At 36.0% G+C, this 17,771-nt stretch overlaps 1 protein-coding gene and 1 non-coding gene across 3 annotated transcripts in view; one reads left to right on the top strand and one right to left on the bottom strand.

Moving 5' to 3' along the window:
* The first annotated feature begins 613 nt into the window (after window positions 1–613).
* TRNAQ-CUG lies at window positions 614–685 on the top strand. The gene has a single exon. It is a non-coding gene; the product is annotated as a tRNA-Gln (tRNA).
* Window positions 686–1,820: 1,135 nt separating this feature from the next.
* Window positions 1,821–17,771, bottom strand: part of LOC110610996 (trafficking protein particle complex II-specific subunit 130 homolog) — a 29,077-nt gene continuing 13,126 nt past the window's right edge. For both annotated transcript variants that reach the window (XM_021751087.2, XM_021751088.2), the window contains exons 6-21: window positions 11,741–11,901; window positions 10,796–10,885; window positions 10,519–10,680; window positions 10,121–10,182; window positions 9,812–9,902; window positions 9,166–9,329; window positions 8,831–9,041; window positions 6,786–7,331; window positions 6,459–6,671; window positions 5,804–6,197; window positions 5,609–5,699; window positions 5,358–5,442; window positions 4,965–5,154; window positions 2,919–3,223; window positions 2,428–2,518; window positions 1,821–2,311 (exon numbers count right to left, since the gene is read on the bottom strand). In XM_021751087.2, the coding sequence (XP_021606779.1) occupies window positions 2,136–2,311; window positions 2,428–2,518; window positions 2,919–3,223; window positions 4,965–5,154; window positions 5,358–5,442; window positions 5,609–5,699; window positions 5,804–6,197; window positions 6,459–6,671; window positions 6,786–7,331; window positions 8,831–9,041; window positions 9,166–9,329; window positions 9,812–9,902; window positions 10,121–10,182; window positions 10,519–10,680; window positions 10,796–10,885; window positions 11,741–11,901 (3,032 nt within the window). In that variant the 3' untranslated portion in view covers window positions 1,821–2,135. The remainder of the gene's footprint in view (window positions 2,312–2,427; window positions 2,519–2,918; window positions 3,224–4,964; window positions 5,155–5,357; window positions 5,443–5,608; window positions 5,700–5,803; window positions 6,198–6,458; window positions 6,672–6,785; window positions 7,332–8,830; window positions 9,042–9,165; window positions 9,330–9,811; window positions 9,903–10,120; window positions 10,183–10,518; window positions 10,681–10,795; window positions 10,886–11,740; window positions 11,902–17,771) is intronic.

Genomic DNA, 17,771 nt, shown 5'->3' with positions numbered 1-17,771 from the left:
TATATTTGGTAAGATTTCTAATTAAATACAATGTGAATAATTAAAATTAATTAAAAAATAATTTCTAAATAAAAAATATGAAATTTTAGATTTTTGAATCGTTGCTTCCTCAATTTTATTTTAAATCTTTCATTTTTACTCCCTAAAAACTAAATCTTTTTAACTCCCTTTTTAAACTCAATAAATTTTATTGAAATCTCATTTTTTTCAGTGTAAGAACTTTAGTTACGCTCTCTTTTGATAATTTTAATTCTAGAAACTTTACTTTTAATTCAACTTCTTGAGCAAAGAAAAATGGAAAATAAATATCAAAAGAACAGGAAAAAGGATTTTAGATAGAGTTATGCTTAAGCATATAAAAAATCTCATATAATTGAAATTTGGATTTGTGATGTGATAGAGATTATTTTTAAAATGATAATTGTTCATGGTTGCATCTCTATATTAGTAATTAGTTGGAAAATCTCATTAAAAATGAAGGAGAGGGGTTTTTAATTGACTTAAATTAAAGTTGGAGATTTTTGTATTGAAGTTGAGGAACAGTGATGAAATATCTCCTAAAGTTCTGGATGACAAGTAAGAAATATGTAAATTGATAAAATAAAGCATCCGAGGTCCCATGGTCTAGTGGTTAGGACATTGGACTCTGAATCCAGTAACCCGAGTTCAAATCTCGGTGGGACCTTTTTTTTATCCGCGTTCATTTTTCTTTTCTTTTCTTTTCTGTTTTTTTTTTTCACTTACCATCCCATCAACTTAAATTAATTTAAATTAAGCTATCAACACTTACATCACCACAGACTGTTGGCTTACATGGCAATTTCAATAAACTTAAATCGATTGAGTTTTTATTTTTAATAATATCAGTAGATATATTTATGCAAAAGATTTATTTTGACCTTAAAGAATAGGTAACAGTTATATAGGCTCTTAAAATAACCTTGCATTAAATATATATATATATATTTTCATATTCTATCTTATTACTTCTTGATTAACATCCTTCAATTGTCTATGAATTTATATTATCTATTCGCTCATTAACAAAATAATCTAATATCATATAACATTAGATATAACAAAATAAGTGATGTTGACTAGTTGAAGACAATAAACTCATAAAAGAATTTTTCAAACCATTCAACAAACAGCAGTTATCAATTTTTATTGAGATATGTTAAAGATTCATCACGATGTGCCAAATCAAATAGATAGGAAAACTGATGAAAATCTGTATGTACTGGAAAGTTTTTTTGCATCACTTTGACTAGATTTTAACTAGAAGAAAGTTATAGCTTTATGTCTTTTGATTTAATTTTAAAAGTTCGAGAATTTATTTGTTCCATTTTAAAACTTGAAAGGGCATAGATATCCCTAAAAGACATATTTAATTTATTTTAAAAATTTAAAAGTCTTAGCTAGATTCAAGGACTTGCATAACTATTGGATAGTACTTTAAAGACCAAAATAAACCTTTTGCCTATATTTACTTCTGCTGGCTAAATGCATCACACCAACTTAATGAGATGCACAAACTTAATTAGATGGTACTTGGTCGGTGAATTTCCCTCTCCCCCTCCACCAACAGTTGTTGACAGATGAAAAAGTAATTACTAATGCATTTTCCAGTGTCCGCTAACTATTCAAAGGACAACACAAGTAATGGGTCGCTGAATCAGTAAATTGGTTATCAAATCTCATAAATGCATTGATTCGTGGCATACAAATTAATACGGGATATGAAATTCACAAGCACCTGCATCTTTCTCCTTCTTAATTTTGCATAAAAATAAATGTCATCCAAAAAAATTTTCCAAGGGTGATGAAAAAAATAAAATTCGGTTTCGATTCTGTTGTACATGAAGAATACAGAATTCCACTATACATGTTCAAGGAACTTATATAGTGTTATACAGCAGATGGCGGCACTCAAAAAACCTACCTAAGCTCCAACTAAATTCGAACAGTTCTTTGACTAACTTCTCTTCATTCTCTACAATAGGTGAACATACAAAATTTACAGATTTCAAAGGTAAGAAAAACTGGATAGATTTGTCTTTTAATTTTCTTGAATATCAAAGAACCTATCCAACCATTTCTCGTGGAAAATCTTGGCCATCCAGAGCCGAGACGCTTCATGCTGGGATACAAAAGGAGGAGCTCAAAACGGGGGGCATCACACAAACCAGATGAGGCCCTGGAGGATTGCTACTTATATTCGATTCGTTGACGTTTGGCAGCCCAAGGCGAGGAGGACGAACATAACCAGCTACCAGGGGCACACATAGTATTGATATAACTATCCTTGAACCTGTCATGATGAAGAAAAGGAAAAAAACACAGACGAAAATGTCAAATAATTTGTGTTAGATACCAGAGACTTGTCATGTAATAGAATTCATAAAAGAACCCAAGTCATTTACAAACCCTGCTCTGTGGAGAGTGAAACATGCCCTCTCTTCCTTCCAGCAATCATCCAATTCTCTGAATTTGCACTGACTTCGTACAAAACCTCACCCTGTTGCACAGGTCACAAGTATGAGATTCTGTTTAAAAGATTTAATTATAGCAACCAAGTAATTCAAATAACTAGGGAGAATTGCCTAGTCCACATAATTAAAGAATAATTGGCATCCATGTCCCTAGATATATAGGCCCAGCACCCAGAACCTCCCAAAACAATAGGCCTTATGATATTACTACAGTTTTCCACTTTTCCTCCACTTCAGCTAAATTCTGATTCAGTTCGCAGGAACACAGAACAACAGAAGGTTGAATCACAAGCTTGACACTAATGCCTTCCACAGATATACAGGCGAAAAGAGAAGAAGAAAGACGAAGATTGCTTTTCCTCTTCTAGTGTATCGAGTCAAACCAAATAGCATTAGGCTAAAGAGGAAAAATGGTTGGTAACTTACACTGTTTTCAGACGTTTCATCACCTCCAAAACCCTTCAATCTTTCAATCCTCCACTTCATGGTAACAAGTTGCCCAACTCTCAGGCCAGCAGATGGAAGAGGAAGAAAACCAACAGCTAGGCAAGGGTCAAGCACAGGCCTTTGCAAAACCAGAGCACTCTTGAAGATCAAGTCCTGCCTTGCAACCTCAGCTCTAATTGATCCCACGGCCACAGGAGGGTGCGCTCCAATTGTTCTCTCACCAGAAATTCCATATCTGATATTTAATATGCTTTCTGTCTCTGGCTTCCGTGCCTCTAATTCATCTGTAAACCAAATGAGCTCTTATGAGTGATAGTGACCTAAGCTGAAAAAAGGAGCCAAAAGGAATAAGGAGCCAAAAGGAATGTACAACCATAAAAGTATGCATAGTATATACCAGTAGTTTGGGAAAGGAAATAAAAACAGAGAAGGGAAAAGAAACCAAAATTTGTAGATATTTATTTCAGAGAAAATATTATTCCTCAAAACACTTTCTGCATTTTACAGTGTTTGGGTAATAAGGAAAAGTTAGCTAAGGGAAATGTTTTCTCAATCAAAGGAAAAATACAGATATTGCAAGGAAAATAACTTCTTATCTTAAAATGGAAAGTTATTTTCTGCCTTTTTGCAATTCATAAAGAGATGACCCCCAACAAAGCCAAAAAAGCACATATCCATTGGTCTAGCAAGTACCAACCACTGCCATGTAGCAATATAATATCACCATTCACCAGTCACTGCCAGCAGCAGCTGGGGGCCAACAATCGCTTCACTTTTTTAATGCTCTCTCTCTCTCTCCCTCTCTCTCTCTCTCTCTCTCTGGGTGTTGCTGTGCCACGAAGCACCACCATGGAAGTAATGAAAAAGAAAAAGTTATGTAGTTGGACAAAATGCTTATATCAGGACTAACAGGAAAATCCCGAACACTGTCTTGGCCCAAGGCTTCTCTATAGAATAGACTCTTCCCACTGCTAACTGCTAAGCTAATTCTACTACTGAGCTAAAAGCTCTAGAAAGAAGAGCTTCTCACTCAATTCAAGTATTTAAATTCAAGCAAAAACACGTATTAAAGTGTCCACAAATCTAACTATAGTCTCATTCAGCAAAAGAAATTTTACTTCTTCAATGCAATCCAGATGCCAAAAAATAAACTCTAGGGATGCAGACAGCATGTCACATATGGAGGAAATTGAAGAATCAATAAAGTCATCAGCAGACAAGATAAAAGTTGTTAGAGTTGTTCAGTCAATAGAACTGTAAGCAGTTAAAGAAGAAAAGGAAAGACTATTAGATTAGAGCAGTTACTAGTATCTGCAGAAGTAATAGTTGTCAAGGAGTTGGTGGCTGTATAAATAAGCTGGAAAACCTATTATCGGTTCATTTCAAAATCTCCACTAAAATTACTCTTTTCTTTCTATCCTAATACTCTTGCTATTTCTTCTCTCTCAGCAGTTATAGCTTAGTAGCAGATCCACTTAGGTGTTACCTAATACTGAATTTAAATAATATAACTTCCCATAAAGTTTATCCAAATACAAGCTATTTGGTAGCAAAATAAACAGAAGAACCAATAACATCTAAGAACCCAACCTAAATAAATAAATAAAACCTAGGAAAAACACGGCCAAGAAAAGCATAAGAAAATATACACAACAAGGACGTCCTTAGCATGTCAATGGGTATTTTTCATTTGCTTAAATGCTATGCACTTCCTCTTCCAAATACACCATATTGAACAAGAAGTCGCACTCTGAGCACCTGGATTGTTGTCACTTCTAAACCTTTCTTAAGACTTCAAACAACAATACTTTATAGTTACCAAATTGCTCAAGAACATTAAATTGTATGGGCCAATTATATGAATTGATATGAATCCCAATTATATGAATTTATAGAGTTCTGTGAATCAATGAACAGATATGGCCCAGAACCAGAAATCATTAGAATAATGACAATTTTCTTTCTCGATCAATCATCAAATGGACAGATATGGCCCATATTTATTAATGGGATAAACATCTTTACCTTCACCAGTCGTGCTCCCTAAGCAAATACTGAACAAGATTCCCGCTTTTGAGGTTGGAGAAATCACAAGTGGAAAGAAGCTTGATGTTGGTCTTCCATTTCCTTGTCCAGTATGAACAAATCCATCTTGAAGTTCAAGCCAAGCATCATATATGGTCAATGAGGCCTTCACTTGGGAGTGTAGTATCACCTGGAAGCAAGCATTATGGACAATGAAAGCAATATGAAAAATATGACACAAACACTTTGCAAACAATCATAATCACGTAGGCAGGTATACATTGTCAATATCTAGAACCCACTGAAATAGTCACCATATCAGATGCCACCAGTTTGAGAAAATATAGATCATATAGGTGACTAAATTCTTATAGCTCAGGATGTCTGTCATACCTGGAGCAGCAGAGTACCATCATTGCATTTATCTACAACGCGTGTGCTCACATGGAAAGGGTCAGTGAAATGAACAGCTATAGTTCTGCATATCAGGTCCATGCGCGTTTAATAAGAAATCAGACAGAATGGCTAAGAAAATAATGAAATTAAAAGAAGAAAGAAAGGGAAATAGAAAAATAATGAAATTAAAAGAAGAAAGAAAGGGAAAGAGAATTCATTGTATAAATGATTATAGCTGAGGACTATACCTTTCAAATATCTGGTTGTGAGATGCTCCAAATTCAAGTTTCAATGCTACTGTTCTCATACCATCCACAATGCTCTGTCTCTGAGGGTTGACTGCTCATGATAAACAATATGTTTCTGGTAAGAAAATAACTGGATGGAAATGAAGACATACATACAACAAAGATGGAAACCAGCAAAAGCTTATAATTAATGACCTGAAGATGATCCTTTTGGAAGAGTGTCACTGATAGCAAGAACTGGGATCCAAATAACAGAATTTATATCACTTGCCCAATCTGAAAATTCTATTCTACCATCATGAAGGGTTAATTGCTCAGGCTCTGTACTAGAAGCCAAAGGACAATTTTTTTGAGAGCCATTCAAGTTTGAAATGCCAGGAGCACTTTGTGATATGTTAGCACAGCTCTCCATCTCAATGGCATGTGATTCTTCAATCTTAAGCCCTGGACCAGTATCAATGTGCAAGACGGCGCCTTTGAGAGAGTAGTCAATGGGCCGCACTATAATCCCAACCCACTGAGTTTCATTTATTAGCAAAGCAGATGAAACAGCTGCAGTGAGATCAACCAAAGGTCTCGGTTTGAAAACCTAAGAAAAGAAAGGCGCTATTAGAGGATTAATATGACGCACACATGCCAGCCAAAATGGATGACCAGTTTAGTCCTTGGTCATCTACAGCATCACAATGTGACTGTTCAATTCGCATACCACACAAAAGAAACAGCAGTGTCAGAATCATTGGCAAAAGGATATCTCTTGGCATAAATCATCACAGGACCAATTACCAAGAAAAAAAAACCCCTCTAGGCTCTACCTATGATGTTTCCTGGATTATATGAGAAACATTACCTTCAAGATAGGCCTAGTTGGCTTTTCATAACTCATAAAATCATCACTGTCTGCTGGGCCACCCTTGGAAAAACTATGTGATCTAAACCTCAATTGCCCTATCCGACCAGTAAGAACACCCAAGACATAGGAACCAGGCTTCTGTGGAGGTAAAGCAAGGGTAATTGTGTTCCTACCAGGCTTTAGCACAATGGCAGTAGAGCTCCATAATGCCTAAAATATCAGACAAAATTCTTAAATGATGAGTTATGAAAATGGTATAGCTAACAACATACTAATACTGAAATTCCACAGAAATGAGAATGTTTTACTCTGGGAAAATCATACCTTAGCACCTTCATCAGCATTAAATGTAGCCATCAAAGTCAGGCTAAGAGAATCAAGAGTTATATCATCAGGAAAGCCACTCCAAACAGTTACAGAGAGAGTACCAGGATCCCCATCACATAACTCCAAAGGAGGTCCAAGGTTTCCAGAAAATGTAATTAGCGATGAGACATCTAAAGGCACAGGATCCTTCATCTCACTGTGCGCAAGACGAACAAGCTCCGCCTGAAATGCTTGACGCTCCTTGGTTGAGAATAAAACTTTGTCTAGAGACAGCAGTCTCACACAGGATGATAAGTAGCCAGCTTGATCATTCAGCATCTTCTGACACTCGGCTAGATTTGGCAGGACATCAGCCAGTAACTCCTGCCATCCTTCACCATTATATAGCGCACAAACTTTCTCATATGACTTTGCAGCCAGATCAAAGTTTCCATGCCTGAAGCAAACTGCAGCTATTTCACCATCAAGGACCACCCCGTGCCTTTTCCACCAGGAGCGATGGTAATTATCAGCAGCCCCTTTGGTCAGCTCAAGATATTTTTGCTGCGATGATGACAAGAAAAATAAACTCTACAAAGGTAAGTAATACATAACAGAGAAGTAATAGATTCAACCACAAAGAATAACTTCAAACAGTGATGTGAAAGCTGTGATGTGAAGAGCTTAGTTTAACACTTCAATCTCCTAGAAAAAAAGTCAAGTTTAAGGAGCACATCCACTTTAATCATAGAAGTACAAGGAGTTGCTACCTAAAAATAACTTAAATTCTTCATGAATTTAATCCCTCATGCACTACAAGTACCACTCTTCATTTCTACTCAAATTCTGAAAGCCAGTTGACACTGGTGGGATATTATTAGCAGCAAAAAAATTCAACTTTAGCAAAGCAAAACTATAGTCTGTCAGCTGTACTTAAACTTCTTCATCCTTTTCTCAGGTAAATTTCTATTAAAAATGACCCAAAAAGAGGCCCTCTCTCATGTACACAAGTTATTTCACAATCTGAAATCCATTGAAAAAAATTTACAGACCAAGTTCACCCAGTAATTAACCATACACAACCACTTTGTGATGGAGTTCCAAATATCCAGAACATATCAAATGCCTTGAAAAAATCCAAATAATCAAGCAAATTTCCCGAGGGATGGCATTGGATTGGAAGCCTATAAAATTTTAGGACAAAAGTGTGATTGCAATATAACATTATAACCCTTAACATCGATATTCACAACTAATAACATAAACAGGTCACCACACATCAATGAACAACAACTTTAATCAAAAGTAGATAACCTCTCAAAATCATGGCCTGCAGAGACCGATGCTTCCATGTCAAGGTTAGAGATTCTTGTGGAAGCCCAAAGCACTTATGAGCTCCACTGAAAACATTTTGGTCAAAAAATTAGAATCCTCAACAGTTTGTATTAAGCTGAGTCTTTCCATCTTGCTGCTACTGCAGTTGATTAGTTCGAGTGAGTTTTTTCCCCTTTCTTCCTTCATTTAATTAGGTTTGAACGGCAATTGCCATTTGATTCTTTCTAAGGTGGCATCCAAATTTTCTACACCTGATGAAGTTGTATTCTACTTAAAATGAATGGAAATTCTAAGAATGTTACAGCTTGAAAATCTTGTACAAAAATTGCTTACTATTATTTTTCCCTCAGCATTTTGGGATCATCTAGTATCCAAAAATCTTATGTTAATTGATTCTAGTTCAGCTTGAGCAATTCACAACACAAATGCAAAGCAAAAATTGGTTTCTGGGTAGATGGAAAAAAGAATTCTAGGGTTCTATGTGAAAAAAGCCGATGAGCAATTGCACTCCTCCACAAAAAAAAAAGGGACATAGGAGTTAGGATGTCAAGGATGCGTTATTAGTTAGGCTATTCTATACTTTTTTACAAGTGTAAATAATTTGATTGGATGAAGGATGAAACTTGAACATGAGAAATCCCACAGTGCTGATATCAACAACAAAAAAAAGAAAGTCTTGCATGTGGAACTAGGGAAGATGTGTGTCTGTATGTAGTTAACTTTGATACCTCAAATTCCTCTAAAGATGACAAGGATTTCCATAGATCAGCATTAGAAATTGTATGCTCAAGAGCATGCTCAGCAGCAACATAAATCTCAGCAAGTCTCATAGGTCGATCCATTGCCCCATCAAAATTGCCAGGTGAAGAGTTTGTCCGCGACATGGAAATTGTCTTTGCTTTTTGTACTGGAGATGTCCTTGAAGCATCTGAAGTTGATCTGTCAATAGACATCAAATACATTAAAATTTGAAACACCCAGATAAAGGAAAACAGTTACTATTGCATCAAATATTTATTTAATAACAAATATCAATATAGACTTCTATCCTTGAAATCATTACCCATCAATCAAGCTTGAGCGACCATCAAACACTTCAAACATGTTCCCAGCAGAAAGGGAAGCCCTCCGCCTGTTTGCCTCCCGCAGAAGTATAGATGGTTCAAGAGGCAATGATTTCCTTTGAATGCCAAAGTGCTTAATTCTAGGAGTAGCTTGAAGGATCACCTACACAAAGATAAGAATGGTTAATGACACTTTTCTAGAAATTTAAAGAAAAAATTACTTTCAATAGGAAGAAATAAAATTCCCATCCTAATTGTCCGGACCATTTGGTTTGGCCACCAATAGGGATCACCTAAGCCATGCCATTTAAGGCCCTTAAGTTTAAATTCATCCATAGTATAGAAACTTCATGATTGTCACATGAAAAACCAGCAGAAGTTAGATAATTCATCATATAAAAGAAGGGAAAAACTTACTTAGACGGTTAGACCCGGTCCACAGTCACAGTGGACACAAGACACAAACAAATGATGGGACCCATATGTAAAATAAATGGGACCCACTTGTTTATGTATTGTGTCCATCATGGACTGGGTCTCGACAAGAATTGCCCACAAAAGAAAGCATATTGATGATGTGGTCCTCATTATACAGACACATTATCCTTTGTAACTCCAGATCTGAATAACTACATCAAAATTTACCTTTTCTTTCGCAAGCACCTGAGGAGAAGCGTCTGCTGGAAGAGAAGGCCAAACTGCAGGTTTGGGCCAAGGAAGCATGCTGAGTGAAGCACTGTACAAGAGAAAGAGAACATACAACATAGAGACAACGTAAGATATCCCATATAACCAAATGTCATTAATACAACATAGAGACAATGTAAGATATCCCACAACCAAATGTCATTATACCATTTGACATATTTAAGTTTAAATTTCCAAATAAATGACCAAGCGACCAATTAAACAAGAGGCCATAAGTGAGTTTGCAGTTCAAGTTTGGATTTTCACCTGTTGACTGGACTTCTTTCTATATCTGCTCCATATCCAATTAAATATGCAAGCCTCATGAACTGCCAAAATTGTAATTTCATTTCATTAAAAGCCCTTTCTCTAGCTGGCAACATAATGGAGAAAGAAGAATCCTAGTAGCAAGTGTCTGATATAGTAGTTTCTTATAGAGTCAAGAAAATAATTTTGTTTTTGGATTTTTGTTAATCAGCAGTTGTCCACATGAAGATAGCTGCATAATAGAATATGCTGAATCCCACGTCGGTTGTGAAAAGGGGTAATGTGCCCCTTGTATGGCCATAGGCACTCCTCCCCCTTGAGCTAGTTTTTGGGGGGAGTTAGACCTGACCCAAATTTAACAGAATAAATTATTAAACAATCCAAGGAAAAAGAAATACCTTAACTCGACATAATGAATAGAGATCACCCTGAAGACGGTAAAACTCCTTTTCGATGTCTGGTGCCACAACTCCATCATTGTAATGAGATGAAGTAGCATTTATCAAAGCCAAGCAAGCACTTATTACCCAAACTTCTCGCAGACAAAAAGGCAATGTACTCTAAGAGAATTCAAGAGAAGATGATAACAGGAGAAAAGGTAGAAGGAAAATAGATCAGAAGCAATACCATGTTAGTAAGCAATGAAAAGACTTTCATGAAATCATCATCAAATACCTCGTGCAGTATAAGGGCCTTAGAAAAGGTGATTACAAATTGATAACCCCTTGATGCAACCTCAAAGGGTCGATTCAGCTTGAATAAAAGCTGCAATGCAAATATAAAATGTCATCAGGCTCAAACAGTACTCTGAGAAAAGTAAAATCTAATGGTAATCAATGAATACTAATGTGAACTTTTAGAGACAGCAGCAGCTTAACACATTTAATAATAAGTAGTCTCTCATGTTTAGTGCGAGAGCAGTTTAACTGTACTACTCAAAGGCATCTCTAGCAAATAGTTTTGGCATTTCAAATCTACTTCAATGCACACTAGAGGATGTTACAAATTTTGAAAAGCCTAAAACTGGAAATATACAAGCAGATACAGAAATAGTTTGTACCACAATTAGCTTATTTGTGAGTGTGTGAACACCTCCATGTCTGTGAGTATTGTGCCCATGAAGTCTTTGTGTACAAATCCGCAAACAATGCTAAAACAGGTAACTATACAAGCAGATAAAGAATTAGTTTGTACCACAATTAGCTTTACTTGTGAGTGTGAATACCTCCATGTCTCTGAGTATTGTGCTCATGAATTCAGAAAAAAACACTAATTCCTTTATATGTATGGACAGATACAAGCATAAAGCCACAAACATACAAACATACACACATAGATCATAAATATTTAATCATTTAATAAATGTATACAGCCAGATATTCAGGATTCACTTGAGTGTTTTTTTATTTTGGGAACAGATTCTACTTATGCATATTGATTATTGACACATTCAAATTTCAGTTAAAGTCACTAAATGGCTTGGAATCAATTTCATAAACCCCTGAAAAGGAAGCAGCAATAATTAACCTACATAAGCAGATCCCAATAGTTGACAGAAAATACACCTACATTGCCTTCTGGAACTAACTGTCCTATTAAATGATTATCAGTTTCCCACACCTTTGATTGGCAGGCAAAAAGATACTGCCTAAATTCAAATTCCCTAAAGGAGTCATCATGAACGACATGTGTCAATGGTTTGTTTCCAGGATTGAGCAGTGCTGCCTGATCATCACCACTGTCTACTCCTCCAAATTCTCTCTGCTTTCCACCCGTATTAACTGCATTACGTTATAATAAGTTATTAATCCATTATTCGTTAAAAATGCGAGGCAAAGACAACTATTGATACACTAAATACAAGCATAACACTGACAGTAAGTACTAAGAAACTTCCAGTGAAAACAATTTATTTGACACCAAAACATGAAAAAAAGGAAATTGTGATGGACATCATGAAACAAAGTAACAAAGATTAGCCGAGACTGTTTAGTCAATTAGAACGGGGGCACAGGATGAAAGGTAGTTTGTTCTGATAATCAATAATTCAACCAGTGACCAGATATATCCAAGTTGCTTTAGCTAACTGAATTCATTATAAGAAAATGGAAAGGTTCAGAAACATGTTCCCAGGAACGTACAACATTGCTACTAATTATCTTGTAGCAAGCAAACCTACCTATCGTTTCCAGTTGAGGCCCTTAATGGAAAGGAGGTCAAACATAACGTCTGATATAAGCAGTGCTGATGTGGCAGGTATGATGGGCCAAAATCCTCATTTTCTAAAGGTATGTTATAGGAAGAACTACAAAAGGAAGAATATTCAAGAAAAGGGACAGCTGGAAGAGAATCCACACGAGGTTGGGTAGTTAGAGGGAAATGCGGAAGAGAGTCCATTTGGCTCTTGATGCAGCGCATGATCATGGCTACCAGTTTAAATAAGAGTTTTTGGGGTGTAGGGTTTATGTTTTTGGGTTATTTTATAGTCAGCACTCAGCAGTAGCTGGGCTAGCTTGAGCTAGATTGATTTGATTCTTGTTTTTCTTTTCTTGTAATGGAAGAGAGGATTTGGTTGCTGTATGCTTCAGTTCTACCAGTAAAAGCAGTAGTAATTTTTCTCTCCATTGTTGTTTTAACTTTACAAAAGCTCCTAACTCTATCATTTTTGGTCCAACCTGCCAGATCACTGTGTCCAAGGACTCGAATGGAATGTTGTGAAAGATAAACGCCAGATTGCCTTTGCCTTTTTCAGCAGAGCATTGCCCCAAAGAAGTCAACATATGACATGGAGTTGATGGCTCTGGTTTTAGCAGTGTAGCACTGGAGACCCTAACTGTTAGGGAGGAAATTCATTGTCTATACTGATAAGAGTAGCTTAAAGCAATCTTCTAGAGCAACATATTTGTACTCCAACCCAGCAGAAGTGGGTAGCAAAGCTACTGGGTTACAATTTTAAAATTGTATACAAACCAGGAAAATCCAATGCAGAAGCAGATGCGCTTTCTCGAAAGGAAGGGGAAATGGAGTGAAATTCAATAAGCTTGCCTCAGTGCATTGATTGGGGAGGAATTGAAACGGAGATCCAAGCTGACCCATAATTGCATAAATCATTCAAGATATATAGTCAAATGCATCCACACATCCAAATTATTCTTGGATTCAAGGAAGACTATTCTACAAAGGCAGGTTGGTGATTCCTACAACTTCAGCTTGGATTCCACTATTAGTAAATGAATTTCATTCTTCTACTTTGGGGGGGTATTGGGGTCCTTTTCATGCTTACAAGAGGTTAGCTTCTAATTTGTACTTGCCTGAAATGTCGAAGACTTCACAGCAAATGGTGGCCAAATGCTTAATCAATCAAAAGCATAAATATGAAACAGCCTCACCTGACGGCCTGCTTCAGCCTTTGCCTATACCATCTCAGGTTTGGGAAGATATTTACTTAGACTTTATAACTGCTCTTCCTAGGTCTCATGGAGAGGATGCTATTTTCTTGGTAGTGGATGTCTTACAAAATATGTGTATTGAATTATTTGCTGATTTTTAGTGATATGATTTGATTGATTACTGATTCTAGACACAAATTAGAATCCTTAATTATCTTTGTAATTATTTGATTATTTGTTTCCTTTTTAGTTGTAATCCTCTGTGTATAAATAGGCATATAAATCTTTGTTTAGATCAAGAGAGAAATAATAATACTCTAAAATTCTCCAAAATTCTTTATGGAATTAGAGCTTTTTTCTAATTTTAGAGTTTTAATTTAAATTTTTCCTTTTAGGATTTACAAATCCTAGATCTACTGTTTTGGTACTGCGCTACTTAGGGCCTCTTTTCACCTCACCGTTGCCACCAGCAAAGTCGTTGGCTGGTTGTCCCGCTTTGACGCTGGAATCCCACGTGCTCCTTTCCAGTGCGTGAGGCTCTGTCCAACGCTGCCTCTTGGCACAGTAAGCTTCGACGCTGTTGCCGACTTGTTTCCGGCCACCTCCTGCAGCTAGCTGGTTCTTTGGTGATTTGGTTAGGCTCTCTTGTGCCCACAATCTTGGGTCACTATTCATTCTTTTTACCATGGCAGAAAGTAAAAAGGCCTCAATTCCTAATTCTGATAACCCTTTCTTGCAAATTAGTCCAATAAAATATGATGAAAACAATTACCTTGCTTGGTCGAGGTGTTATTTATTGTTTATCAAAACTGGAGGACTGCAGGGTTATATCACTAGTAAGAAGAAGCAACAATATGAGAGTGATATGGATTTCTCTCAATGGAACTCAAATAATTATCTTGTTATAATATGGTTGCTTAACGCTATATAATCTCATACCTCTAAATCCTATTTATTGCTTGATACTGCTGCAAAGATATAAAAGGTATTATCCTTGACTTATTTGAAGATTGGAAATGATGCCTAAATTTATGATATTTGGAACAAGATTCATGGCACTAAGCAGAGAGAAATGACCATCTCCCAGCTTATGGCAAGAACTTAACTACAATCAGCACTTTCAAGTAGACTGTACTAGAGATACGGTCAAATTCCAAAAAATGATTAAAAATGAGCAGATTTATGATGTTCTTGCAGGGTTTAATGAATATGATCCAATTTAGGTCCAAGTTTTGGATAAAGACCCTTTTCCTTCACTAAAAGAGACATATGTCCAGGTTCAATAATAGAAATGTCATCGACATGCTATACTCTATATTGTACCAGTTGAAAAGGCTGTGTTAGCTACTAGTTTAAGCACCCCGCAGCCTCCTAATTCTCAGAAAAATCACTTGCATTGTGATTATTATGAAAAATCAAGACATACTAAGGAGACTTGCTAGAAGTTACATGGTCGTCCCACTAGAGGCCATGGGAGAAACGAGGTACCTCCAGAGTTCAAGTTAATTTGCTCTAAAGAGACAACTGTTACTGAGTTTTTTTCCTCTAATAAAATTCAAACTCTGTAAAGTCAGGTAATACCGTTCTCTTGATATTATCCCATGGATTATTAATTCTGGTGCAATTGACAGGCTCTTCTAAAAATTTTCTCAATTATTTCCCTTCTCTAACCAAAGACAGTGTTGCTGATAGCTCTTTTATTCCTATATCTGGAACATATTCTGTTATTTATGCACGTAATGTTAAATTAGCATTTGTCTTCCATGTTCCCCATTTTCCTGTCAACCTTTTATTTGCCAGTGCTATCAATAATGCTCTTAACTGTAAAATTGAATTCTTTATTGATTATTGTATTGTTCAGGACCTTCACACAAAGAAGAGAATTGGTGGCAATGGTAGACTGTACGATGACTTATACATGTTGGTAGGTGATACAAGTTCTATGGTATCTCAAGTCTGTTTTGGAGAGAATAAGAATGTCAACCTGGAAATAATACAGTGGCACAGGCGGTTAGGGCATCCATCCTTTTTGTCTTAGGAAAACTCTATCACAATTTGTTTGATAGAACTCAATTTGGTTCGTTATTTTATGTTGCTTGTGAGTATGCTAAGCTCACTAAAAACTCCTATCTTTTGAGTCATAATAAAAGCCAAATTCATTTTTGTGACTATTCATTCTAATATTTGGGGGCCTATTTAAACTGTCTCCTTATCTGGTAATCGATGGTTAATAGATTGTTGCACTCGAATGACTTGGGTATATTTGATTAAAGCTAAAAGTGATGTTTTTTCTTGTTTTTAATCTTTTCATTTGTACTCGATTTGATGCTAAGATAAAAATTTTGAAAACTGATAATGGAAGAGAATGTGTGAATAGTCAATTTTCTGCTTATTTAGAGTCCAATAGGATAGTACACCAGACAAGTTGTCCTTATACTAGTGTATAAAATGGAATTGCTACATTTAATGGAGATAGCTCGATCTTATCTTATCAATCGAATATCTCTCAAGATCCTCAACTTTATGAGTCCTTCGGAGGTTCTGTAAGGAAAAAACTACATTGTTCCACCAAAAGTATTTGGGTGTGTTTGCTTTCTCGCTAGTATAGTTGGATCCAAAAGCCCAAATGTGTGTTTATTGGGTATTCTGCGACACAAAAGGCATCCAGGTGTTATCACCCTCTATTTAGAAATTATTGTCACTATGGATGTTACCTTCAGATAAATTAAATCCTACTTCAGTACCACCCACTCAGCTCTTTAGAAGGGGAACAATGAGAAAGAAGAGATAATCCCTAATTCTATGATTTTGAATGATGTGGTTCAGAGGGAGAGTTCTAGTAAACAGGGGGAGACATCTGATCAAGGAGAAAGAATTGGACGTTTGGATAAGCCAGATTTGAGAAAATATTCAAGGAGAAATGGGGTAAAAGAAGCCATTATACAGTCTACTCAGGGTCAATAATCTTCCTCCTCTTCTTTTGATGAGTTATCCTCAACTCTTGAATGCTCTAATAATTTAGATAAACCCATCACACAAAGAAAATGCATCAGATCATGTACCAAACACCCTATTTCTAACTTTACATTTATGATTCCTTGTCTCCCTTCTATAAAGCGTTTGCTTTGTCTATTTCTTTTGTGTCTATTCTATAGGAAATCCTAAATGGAAGGGAGCAATGATTGAAGTGATGAAAATACCGACAAAAAATGAGACGTGAGAGCTTGTCTCTCTCCCACCTAAGAAGAAACTAGTTGGCTGTAAGTGGGTATTCATAGTGAAACACAAAGCTGAGGCTAAGCACAATTGAATGGTTTAAGGCCAGATTAGTTGCTAAAGATTTCACTTAACTCTATAGAGTGGATTATCAAGAAACATTTGTCCCAGTTGCAAAATGAACTCAATCAGAGTCTTATTATCTTGTGCAACCAACTTGAACTGAGACTTACAGCAGTTTAATGTGAAGAACACATTCCTCCATAGATACTTAGAAAAAGAGGTGCTCATGGAGATCCCTCCTGAATTTGTTAGTTTGCTAATGAGAAGACACAAGGAAAGATATGCAAATTAAAAAAGGTATTGTATAGACTAAAATAATCTCCCAAAGCTTGGTTTGACAAGTTTAGCAAAACCATAATATCTTTTAGTTACCAACAGAGTAATGCTAACCATACCTTGTTTATTAAAAAACATCACAAGGGTAAGATCACCTTTCTTATTATGTATGTTGATGATATAGTGGTGACAGGTGATGATAAAGATAAAATGACACAACTAAAAGGGTTGTTGGCTCAAGAATATTAAATCAAAGATCTAGAAAAGTTTCAATATTTTCTAAGTATTGAGGTGGCCAGATCAGAAAAAAAAAGAATCTTTATCCCTCAAAGAAAGTATATTCTGGATCTTTTAGAGGAAACTGGTGTGTCGGGGTGTAAACCAGCAGAATCTCCCATTGAAAGTAATTACAAGATGCAAGCAGTAATTAGTGAGTCTGTGGATATTGGATCCTATCATAATCTAATTTGCAAGTTGGGCATGTGCAACATCTATGCACCAACTTGAGGGGGTAGTATTGACTTATTTGCTTATTTCTAGTGATATGATTTGATTGATTACTCATTTTGGATACAAATGAGAATCATTAATTATCTTTATAATTATTTGATTATTTGCTTCCTTTTTAGTTGTAATCCTCTATGTATAAATATGCATATAAATCCTTGTAAAAATCAAGAGAGAAATACAAAAATACTCTAAAATTC

The sequence above is a fragment of the Manihot esculenta genome, chromosome 3 (genome assembly GCF_001659605.2).
Source record: "Manihot esculenta cultivar AM560-2 chromosome 3, M.esculenta_v8, whole genome shotgun sequence".
NCBI classification, from domain to species: Eukaryota; Viridiplantae; Streptophyta; class Magnoliopsida; order Malpighiales; family Euphorbiaceae; genus Manihot; species Manihot esculenta.
The sequence above is the reverse complement of the archived record's forward strand: the minus strand, read 5'-3'. Positions and strand labels throughout refer to the sequence as shown.